Below are 11,475 nucleotides of genomic sequence, written 5' to 3'. Positions count from 1 at the left end.
ATTTCTCTCTTTTCTCAAAGCGCAAATATCTCAATTAATTTGCTAAATGTAGAACTCGAAAAAATCTTTGTTGAAATCAGTTATTATCCTTTCTATAAAATCTTAATCATTCTCCAATCACAATGTTACGAACCATCTCTCTCACCTCCTCCTGTCTCCACACCATCTCCCTTTTAAGTACCTGGTCTTCACCATTCAACATTTCGATAGTTTTACTCACCGACCCTCTTTCCACCATAAATCATCAGCCAGTCATTGTGTTCCAAAGTGACCTCCCCCACAACTTCCCAAGTGTTCAAGTCCTGGAAATTCTGCTTAAAATCAAGAAGGTAAACACCCTCAGTCTCCTCTTGTATTTCTCCTTTCGTTTTATATTCTCTCAAGCCCATATCACTAATAAGTGAATCCCATTCATTGAGGTCAAGTCTTCGAGTTTCGGAACGCCTTAAGATCCTCAAGGTATCTGATTCAAATCAAACATGGCAAAATGTATATAAATTAACATCGACTTCATAACGGCGCAGATCCTGGAGGTTGTATGGCAGCAGTTCTCTCTCCGCCATTTGCTCCGCAAATGCCGCCGCAATTGCCGCGTCGTTTTCCGCCTCGATTGCCGCCTCATTTAACACCGCGATTAACGGTTTATGTGATATAAATGGCTGTTTTGGATAGGCATTTACACCGACCAAAATCTTTGACATGTCAATAGCCCATGAGACTTTATATATTAATATATATTTCATTGATAGGCCGAAATAACGAATCAGTATTAAAGTATTTTAACCAAAGCAAATCAAAATTCGCATCATCGAATCAAAATAGAGTTAATAAGTCAAAACATATAACTAGAGGTTAGATAACAATGAACATTCTTTGCACCACAAAAGTTATTGGTATAATCAGGTGCAAATGTATATAAATTTTTATTCTGCTGCAAGAAACTTACCATCGACGTCATGAAAGTGTAGATCATGCAGGTTGAATGGTATATAGATCATACTGATATATATATTAATATTTCTCTATATTCTCAAAGCATAAATACTTCTATTAATTTACTAAATATAGAGGTGTAAAAATATCTTTGTTGAAATCATTTATTGTCCTTTCTCTAACAAAAAGTTCACAATCTCGTAACTACTATTTTACTAACAAAATTAGAATATTTTTCATTCTTAATTTTAGATACTACTATTAAAGCAGAAGTCAAATATTTCCTAATATCTCAACATTTATATTTTGAGTGTTGACAAAATTAATCTCATTAATTAATTAGATAATTTGATATCCTCTCTTTTTTTCTTTCTAATTTGGTGCCAGTATATTCATTTATATTGCCTTATTTTTCTTTTTCAGTTTCTATATAACCAAAATATATAAAGTGGCATAAAGTATTCATAAGACGAAACCGGTATATAGAAAAATCTTGGTCCATACCAACAACATACCAAGAACAAGTTACATGCAACAAAAAACAACAACAGGAGAACATCGTCTAGATAGTAGTAGTAGACATTGCCTAGAGTGACTACTTAGTAGGACTTGAGATTATTCATAGCAACAAACAAACTTGGGGAAGAAGAAAACAACAACACATTTTGAAATTACAGACTCATCCACCAGTGAAGAGCCTTTTGACTTTCAATTCTTCAAGAGATTTCTTGAGAAAATCCTTTTGCAATAAGGATTGTTACGTAGAATCGAGTGAGGCCTTATGACTTCAACGAGTGTGGCATGAAGTGAACCCTATATGATTATTCCACAAAATCTTGGATCATTCTCCAGTCACAATGTTAGAGTTAAAAGACATTTTTAAACTTGAATTGGCTTTGTACCTTGGTGACAGCAAGAGCAGCTTGGATGACAAAGTTAGCATAAGGGTCTTGAATTAGAATATCAAAATGAGGAACAGAGATGAGTTCACGCACGATCTGAGGACGGCTCTCTGGACAATGTGTTAAGCATCTTTCCACCATATGACTACTGAATTTCTGCATTGAAAGCTCTACATAATGACCTTTTAACTGCGCAAGCATCGCGGCTATCGCAGAAAAATCCCTCAGTTCTAGAACGAATTGGACCGCATAGTTCCTGCATTTGATCAAGAACAAATAAATGCTTAGAATGAGTCCCTAGGTGTAATTCTAGTTACATGAGACTGTGAATTACCCATAAGGATCTTGAGCAAGGAAGAGACTGTTTCTTGAGATTTCAGTTACAAGCTTCTCTCTTTGTAGTCCACTGGAATAAGCAATGCATTTTTGTAACACACAACATCCATGTCGATGTGTCGCAATATCGATACAGAACTTTGTAGCATCTTCAAAGATGAACTATTAAGAGTGATTACATAAGATAAAATTGGTTCAGAGATTTCATTTTTTAAGCCTAAGAAGAGTAACAAAGGGAATCTTTACCTCGTTATCTTTTGTGCTAAGGCACTTCAAGCAACGTTGAATCACATGATTCCCATTTAGATCCCTAATGAGATTGAGAAATCCAGGTCTAAGAGCTAATTTCACCAAAGAAATCTGCTTCCTTGTCTTGATTGATTCCACTAATCTCTGAACAACTCGAGTACTTAAACCACACACAAAACAAAACAAAACAAAACAATCAAAAACAACATTAATTAGTTTGACATCAAATTGATCATACACAAATCTCTTACCCGTAAGCGTTGAGCGAAATCCGAATAAGCTGTCCAGGTTCTGAAGTGACCATAAGTATGATCTGTGTTCGTTGTTCTTCATTACAAACATCTAATAGTTTCTGCATCAAGTAATTCCCAAAAGGATCCATCATAAGCTCAACAACATGAGGAATCACTTCATTGAAAATAACCATAGCATCTAAAGCACTTCCATCTTCGAAGATCCTCTGTAAAAATCTGCAACCATGTTGATCTTTAGCCATTAAGTAAACATATCCCTGGAATTCAGATACTTTAGGCAGACTCTGATTCGTGTTACTGCTACTTCCTTGATCATCAAACAATGTCCCAACACCGCTTTTTCGATAAACCGGAACAGAGTAATTGTTCATGTAACAACTCTGCAATCCCAGATTAGGAATCTGATGATCCCTTTGATTTGGGAAGAGTAAAGTTTGATCCTTTTGATCAACACCAAAACCAGAGTAAAATCGCAATCCACCATCACCATTAGCGTCATAGTTACCAAAGTTGCTCCTTTGAGTTTGGTGATGAGTCTTGTATTCTTCTTCTGCAACATTCAAAAGATGGAAACTTTCGCAAAGACCTAAATCATCACCACCAAGATTATACTTGGTCATCAAGCCATCGAGTGGAGGAGAAGCGAACTGAGACGAACCATCCTCAGAAGAACACAACCCATTTGAGAAGTAACTCGAAAGTGAGTAATCAGACGGAGATCGGAGACAGAACCTAGTCGAACTGTTGTAAGATGAGTCACCAGGGAAGACATAATGATTACGATAGAACTTAGGAGAGTGATGATGTGATTGTGTTTGAAGAGGAGAAGAAGGAGAACGTGAAAGAGACGAAGGAGACGAAGCTTCTCCAAATTCACCTCTCATCATTATCTCTGTGTCTCGTTTGTTCTACAAAAATCAGAAACAGAACAAAATTATAACAAAAATCTATATTTTATTTGTGACAATTTTCTTGGTGTTTGATGAGAGACGAGCTCACTAATGGAAAAAGGGAGAGATCAAGAAGTGTTAAGGTTTGTTTGTTAACAAAAGTTTTTATAAAATTTCTGTGTGTGTGTGTTTTTTCTTTTCTTTAGTAAGTGATTAAGATAAATGTTTTTGTAAGTTTTTATTAATTATAAGTCAACTGAATTTAATAGAATATGCGATTAAATTGGCTAGATTTTCTCACTATTACTATTTTTGGCATATATATCTGAATCAGATTACAGAAATTATTTTAAGTTATAAGTGAACGTTTTCAATCAAATAGAAATGAAAAATGAAAAATCTAATATTAATATTTCATTTTAAAAAGAAAAACATATGTTGAAAAGTTGTTAACCTTTTTTGTCCAAATATTAGTGAAATAATCATTCTCCAAATAAAAAAATATAAGTTATATTTACCAATTAAACCTGACAATTTTGAGTTTTAATCAAGTTTTTCGGCTTTTTTTTACATCATCTATTCTAATCAAAAAGTGAGAAATTGGTAAAACCATAAACGCGTAAAACAAACAAAATTTGTAACAAATAGATATATCTTGATTTCAAATATTTACTAGTAGTTATTTATTATAAATTTCAAATCTCAAATATTTATACTTCATTTTGGTCAAAGATTGCTGTTGCTATCTTTCAGGTGTAGAATCGATAGAATTTTATGGTTGGACTAGGATCCAACATTATAGTAATTTAGTTATATATATTTTTTGTATTTTAGTAATTCAATAATATTAACTAAAGACTTTATCAACAAAAATAGTTATATTTTTTTGTCAAAACTCACAAGAGTCGCTGGTCAAAACTGAAATCCATCGATATATTGTAATTTGTTAGGATGGTTTGATATTGAAAATTCTTCAATATATCTAAGTATAATTTATCTTTTTGTAATTTATATGCTATATATCTCTGTTTAGCTTACTAAAAATGCACAAGAACAACAACAAAAAAAAAGTAAAACATCAAAGTAATTTAATTCGTGGAACAAATTATATGTTCATACATATCATCTTTCTTTTTGGAAACTTCGTGGAAATTATTGAACATTCCTTATTATGATCATCGATCCAATTAGACAGACCGTAATATAGCTGAATTATAGGCTCTAGAAGTGGTCCTTCTTAAGTTCTAATTCCGGTTAGTATAATCTGAGTCAAGCCATAAGCATGACTAGGAATATCATTAATTTGGTTTCCAAATTAGGAAAGACCCCGAAAACGATAGCTTCTGACACAAGCTACTCACTTTTTGACCACTTTTTATTCCTTGTTGGTAGCTGCTAATTAGTTACTTCCTCGCAATTTCCACTCTTTGCGTCACCATCCATAGTATCAGTTGCTTCTGCGTCAACGTCTAGTACTAAAGCCTTATGTTTGCGTCGATTAGTGGTTTTGTTCTTAAGTAATCAGATTTTGTATTTGGGTCAATATCTACTTGGGCTTGAAGCATATTATATGTGCATGTCTTTTCCACTTATTGTTTGTATAATTGGCCCGTTAACCAATCGGACTTTTAATGATTGGAGTAAGTCTTAGATACAATACAAGTATGCAAACTAAACACACACAAGATAAACAGAGGAAGCTCTGTAAAATAAGAGAAGTAAAGTGAAACATTTGATGAAAACAGTCTCAAACTTTCACAAGAGTATTATTATAAGAAAAAGATACTTAAAATTCACAAGTATTAATTTTACATACTTAAAACATACTCAAAGATCACTTCTTCCAGCTTCGACTACGAAACAGAGGATCTTGAATTCCACCGACAACCCAAGTTTCCTTAGCGATATCTGTAGAGAGTTTGTAATAGTTTGTGTCGTAATTCATCACTACCAAATTCATCTTCTTCTCTTCCTCCATTAATGATCTCAGATCCTTCTTATTTCTCACTCTCTCCTTCTCTTCTTCTTCTTCTTCTTCTTCTTCTTCTTCTCCGCTCTGTTTTACTCTGTTTTCACCTTCCTCTGTTTCTTCTTTCTTCTCCTCTAACCAATTCTTAACCGGGGCAGATCTGCACCGCATCAACAACAACGCGTTTGGCGGCGGAACCGCAGTTTCTACATCCGAAAAAGCGTTTTCCTTTTCGTTGACGCACTCTTCATTGTTTTGCTTTTCGTGTAAAACCATAAGCCATTTAGAGAAAACTGTCCCTGAGCTTTCATCTTCATCTTCTTCTTCTTCCTCTTCTTCTTCCTCGTCTTCTTCATCATCATCAGAGATTATATCCACCGGAGGAAACGCACCGAAACATCGAAAATCAAAATCGCGGAGGCAAGTCAAGAAGCCCATAACATCTCTCTTAATCCCAAAGAACTTACTCTCTGACTTGCTTCTATGTATCTTCTCTATCTCCGCCATTAAAGACTGCCAATTCTTGCTTCCACCATCTCGTTTACTTGACCGCACTTTGATCTGACCAGCACAAGTGACTTTTGGCGACGTAGGTTCTTCAACTACCTCCCTCCCACCACCGCGACTCTGACGAACTCCACCACCGCTTCCAGAGAGCTTACTGATGCTGCGGCGGTGGTGAGGAGCATTTTGACGGCGGTTAAAGGAATGAGAAGGGCTAGAAATGGATTTAGAAGGTAAAGACAAATGTGTTCTTGAAGGGAAACAAACCATCAAATCTGCTGAGTAACCAGAAGATTTTCCTCCTCCTCCTTTGATCATCTCTTCTTGTTCTTTTTTTTTTCCAATCCGATTCTCTCTTCTTCTTCTTTGGATTTGTATATAATAGGATCGATCTTGAAGAGAGTGGTTTAGCTTTTTATCTTTTGGTTTAAAAATGGAATTGCTTTCGTCTACTTTTTCTTGAAAATTTGTTTATTTAAGCCTTTAGCATTCTTGTGCTTTGACAGCTTCGCAAGCTTTATCTTTTGCTGGAAAATAATACTTTCTTTGCCATCGTAAATCTTATTTTGCCCTTTCTATATTAATCAAAAACAATTGAGCACAAATTGATAAGTATTTTATTGTTTTTTGTTGGTAGCATCAACCATGTGTAATATGATTATTGAATGACAAGTGACAACACACATGCTTTTTTATTAACTATAGATTTTTGTTATATAGTTAGCGATCCGAAAGTTTGATGTCAGAATGAAAAAGAATATTGTTCAGTTCACGAATCGTTGCTATAGATTTGTTTTGTGATTTCTTCTTTGCATTTTACCTACTTCAACGATTTTGCTATTACGCAGTATAAATGATGTTTTAAATCAATAAACTTTGGAACCATATGAAATTTATCCAAGACAGACATTAGTTTAACAAAAACTTAACTAAGCAGAGTATGCAATTATTATTTAACCTGTTTTACTAATAGCATATATAGCCAAACAAACTAAACAATGACCTAAACATATTTAGTTTAACATGCAAAGAAAAGAAAATTATTGATCGAATATCATATATATTGTAGCGCCAATATAAATGTTTTGCCTAACACTTCTAATTTGTTAATGATTTAGATTTAGTCATCATTCGTACCTATGGCTACAGCCTACAGTCGAACTAAATTCCGCACTTATAAGAGATTCTGTTAAATTATTCGTTTCGAATAACAAATTCTTATTGGTAATCATGTAACATGTATCATGTATGGACCAGATCTTCGATCTAACAAACCCCATGTTTATATAATTCGGCAGCTTTTGAAATTTATAATAACGTGATTAAATTAGTGTGCCAGTGACTAATTACAACGTTCTTTAAGTCATGATTTCACTCAGTGGCTACAATAATGATTACCTGAATTGATTAGGTGATTCTAATGATAACAGAATCAATTATTTATCGATTGATTATCTCTTAAAAGAGAAGGAATCTAAGACCATTGTTATATCAAATTTATGTCACTGCTCATAAGTTTTTTTAATAGAAGGTGATGATGTTTTAGCGGCTGAAAAGAACAATAGTATTGTATGAGTTTATAATGGTCTAAACAAGAATTTCTGTTTGGTAACCGACCGAATAGCATAATTTTCACATAATTTTTACCAATCATTACGGAAACATTATTTTTATTTAAACATCCATTCATTATTTCTTAAATCCTGGAGTATATCATCATGATTTGTAAGAGTTTATTCACTTTTATGGTTCATTTGTTTTAATCATTTTACACAATTTTTTAAAAATGTGTTCTATATCTCGTTAAGATAAAAATAAAAGAAGCTGTTGTTGAAGGTTAATAAGAAACGTCTCTACGCCAATGGTTGCAATTTTCAATCTCTTGAATGACTTTGCCTTTTATAACTAATAACTCAGTAAAAAGGTTACTAAACGTTTTTTTTATAAACTTATGAGGAAAAAGCTAACGTCAATTGGCCTAACATGGATTAGTTGACGACATTTTTGTTATTTTCTTAGAAATTCTGACGTCTTTCGGCACCATTCATGCCACATTATTGTTTTTCTTTTGTCACAAGGATCCAAATCCGCATATGATTCCAAAGATTGACCAAATTGGTAAAGACTTTGTACAGTGTAATAATTAAATATGCGTACAAAAGAAAAAAATCATTCTTACAAATGTAAAACACAAGAAGCCCACAAGGCCCATGACGAGACCCAACAAAAACTTAAAATGAATTCATCTCTAAAGCGTTCTTCTTGCACTTTAACAAAGCGACGACCGCTTCACCGTACATACAATCTCCGGCGAAAGCCTCCGTCGCCAGCTCAGCATCATCTCCGACGACATCGGAATATTCTCCACTCGGACGGATGATCACAAGCGTGGCAGATTCTAAACAAATACCACTCTTAAGTTTAAGAGACGGCGCGTGTCTCATACTCATCCTCACGCTCGGGACAACACTCCTGCTATTTTTCACCACGCGCTCCTCGTCTTCCACACGCGCCTCCGTATTCCTAAACTCTTTAAGCCCTTCCGCGTCCATCACCACCGTCCCCTCTCCTTCTACGTCACGCATGATCAAACTCTCCATCTCCACGTGCTCCTTCACGACTTCTCTCATCAAGTAATGACGAGACGACGCAGCCATCAACGCGCTTATCGTCCACACGACACGTGTCTTCAGTCCGGTCACAAACTCGGCGTCTGACTCACCGTCTACGGCGACGGGAGAAGACACGGTAGCGGCGGAACGGAAGGCGACAACGACGCAGCTCTTGAGAGTTTTCCCAAACTCCGCTTTCCACTTAACGGCGGCGCCTTTTTCAAGCTTTACATCGCCGCCGTGAAGCTCGACGTCCAAACTCCGGATCTTGTCAAACGGGGAGAGAATCTTGGAGGGGAGACTCGGAGAGAGAGCCGTGACTGGGATTGGTTTAGCCGGTTTAGAGAAAAGAGAGAAGAGACCGTGAAAGGACTTGAATAAGGATTGGAAGATACTGGTGAATGGTGAATCGGAGTCGGGGTGGTCGAGTCGGAGGATGAGTGACTCAGACTGAGGGACAAGCGAGCTGAATCTTTTTGAAAGAGAAGTGCAACGAAGTAAGGTTTTGACGTCACCAACTTTGTTCAAGATGTCGACGATGATCGGGTCAGGAAGGCCATCGAAAACGTCCATCTTACAGAAACTTCGGAATGAAAGAGAGAGTTTCTTTGTTTCTCTTCTGTGTTTTCTTCTGTTTCACTTTCTTGCTATGATTGATTATGCCTAAGAGTTCGGAGAGTGTAACAAAGGAGTTTAAATAGAGGTTGTTTTTTTTGGAAAGGAAGAAGAAGCCAAAAAGACAAAAGTAAAAATCATTTTTTTTTTCCGGCATGTAGGACCATTGCCGTCTTTTAATAGTATTGTAATTGGTACAACCAATAATAAAATTCGGGCACTTTGTTTTGCTCGTTTGATGTTTTCAAAAGGAGACATCGGACGGTCTATAAGCTTTCTTGATCGACGGTTCGTGGTGATTTAACATTGTTTACCATTATCTCGATCCATTACCGGAAATATCCAAGAAAGTATCATAAACTAGAATCTTATATAGTGATTTGTATCTTGTTATGTCACTTTGCTATCTCAATTATTTAATTACTAAATTAACAAAGTATGTATGGTAATTACTGCGAAAATCGACTATAAGAAATTTGATTTTGTACGATTCTGACGAAAAGTTGATGATGTTTCTAAAGCATAATTTTGAAGATGTCCTTAATAATTGGTAGGCTCGCTTGGGCTTCAGTATAAGTCATTTTTTCTATCATTTCTCTAAGAGTATCTCTAAACTTTTCAATATTTCTATTCATAATCACTTTGTCGACAAACCTTAGAAAATGAGCCTTTTTCTTGTCTGATTAATTTTACAATGAGTGAAGTTGCTAAATGGATATGAAGATATTTCAATAACTAATATATACACATTAGGACTTTATTCAAAAAAAAATATATACATTAGTACAATAAGCTTCATATTTAATACAATGTTAGTTATTACAAGCTACTCACTTGGTTTAATTTCTCGTTAATTAGTTGGTCATCTAATTTCCCATCTATCAAAATATATCGTAGTATAAACCAACTAATAAAAATACGTCATAATCTAAGATACTTTTATGTACGATGAAAGCAAAATTTGAACTTTTTGGCATCCGGAAGGGTCACATACTCACATTATATACTTTAAAAGTATATATACACATATAAATAGTATCAATGAGGACATTCCTTTTTCTTTATTTTTTTTTATTTTTTTCTCTATTTATTGCAAATTATGAGAACTGTTACATAGACGATTCTACAACGGACAATTCTTTCCGGTCCTTATTAGATATACGATAAACGACATTTCCTTCTTCATGCTCTTGACGGACATCTTCAACGATCCAAGATCTGACGATACTTCTCTCTCTGCGTAGAATCCTGGCTAACGGCTATAATTGTACATCGCTGGAAATCTCTTGCACACTTGCCTCCATTAATCTGCAAATTTACTAATAAATCGCAATATCTGGGATTCGAAGCTTAGACCTCTTGGTGTAGAAGCATTAATTAACCTTTAGTCAATCAATGGGTCAAAAGAACTTCCACATTCTTTTTTCTTTAATGAGGAATATTATCAGTATTAAAAAATTGCAATTCTCCGTCTATACACATTTTAAGAGTTTTGAATTGAAAATAGTATATTTATTGTCATCTAATTTTAAATTAATGATCACTTGTAATTAAAAATGTCCAACAATGTTTATAACGTCACTTGTAAGTTTTAATGTTAAAATCTAATGATGATGGTCTAGTGATTTTGTGTCCAGGTTCTGTGGTTTAACACTAAATCCTATTAGGATTTGTGGCTTGTGAACTTGTCCATTTGGCTTTTGTATACCAAAAGATATTATGAGTTCTTCAAATTTGTTCACAAATATTTGTTTTGTTGTAAGACAGAATTAGAAACGAATGATCCCAAACGGTATATAATAAAGATTCTTTCAACTTGGTATAATATCACAGACGGAATATTAAATCAAAGGGGTATCGTTGAATTCTAGTTTTCTAATTGGTTTAAACAATGGAATATGCTTTTACTAGGAAAAATAATACATTCTGTCGACATTATTTTAATTTTTGATTCCCTGAGCTATGATCAGGAAATAAAAATAATTGTAGGTCTTTAAATATAAATTATTAATTTGAATATTTAATAAATATATCCAACTCGAACATTTTTAATTGCAATATCAGTAATTTTATATGAAGTGGGTAGGAAATATACTAATTTAGTTCCCGGTACAACTCATACTTGACAACGACTAAACTATAGATTAAGACGATTTTAATCATTAGCTTATTGAGTATAATTTTTTTTATAGATTTAATGATTCATATTTT

The 11,475-nt window shown here is 34.4% G+C and overlaps 3 protein-coding genes across 3 annotated transcripts; all 3 read right to left on the bottom strand.

The window, feature by feature from the left end:
* Window positions 1–1,377: 1,377 nt before the first annotated feature.
* LOC9326564 (putative pumilio homolog 8, chloroplastic) lies at window positions 1,378–3,733 on the bottom strand. Its single transcript, XM_002890456.2, has 5 exons — window positions 2,672–3,733; window positions 2,418–2,580; window positions 2,170–2,333; window positions 1,836–2,091; window positions 1,378–1,746 (listed from the first exon to the last, which is right to left on the bottom strand). Exons 1-5 carry the CDS (start codon window positions 3,559–3,561, stop codon window positions 1,642–1,644), a joined length of 1,578 nt encoding a protein of 525 aa, XP_002890502.1. The 5' UTR covers window positions 3,562–3,733; the 3' UTR covers window positions 1,378–1,641.
* Window positions 3,734–5,274: 1,541 nt separating this feature from the next.
* Window positions 5,275–6,671, bottom strand: LOC9326563. The gene has a single exon (XM_021014057.1). It carries the CDS (start codon window positions 6,353–6,355, stop codon window positions 5,399–5,401), a length of 957 nt encoding a protein of 318 aa, XP_020869716.1. The 5' UTR covers window positions 6,356–6,671; the 3' UTR covers window positions 5,275–5,398.
* Window positions 6,672–8,115: 1,444 nt separating this feature from the next.
* LOC9326562 (F-box protein At1g22220) lies at window positions 8,116–9,705 on the bottom strand. Its single transcript, XM_021014058.1, has one exon. It carries the CDS (start codon window positions 9,220–9,222, stop codon window positions 8,269–8,271), a length of 954 nt encoding a protein of 317 aa, XP_020869717.1. The 5' UTR covers window positions 9,223–9,705; the 3' UTR covers window positions 8,116–8,268.
* Window positions 9,706–11,475: the final 1,770 nt, after the last annotated feature.

Source organism: Arabidopsis lyrata, assembly GCF_000004255.2.
Source record: "Arabidopsis lyrata subsp. lyrata unplaced genomic scaffold ARALYscaffold_1, whole genome shotgun sequence".
Taxonomy (NCBI): domain Eukaryota; kingdom Viridiplantae; phylum Streptophyta; class Magnoliopsida; order Brassicales; family Brassicaceae; genus Arabidopsis; species Arabidopsis lyrata.
Note: the sequence above shows the minus strand (reverse complement) of the source record. Positions and strands in the feature narration are given on the sequence as shown.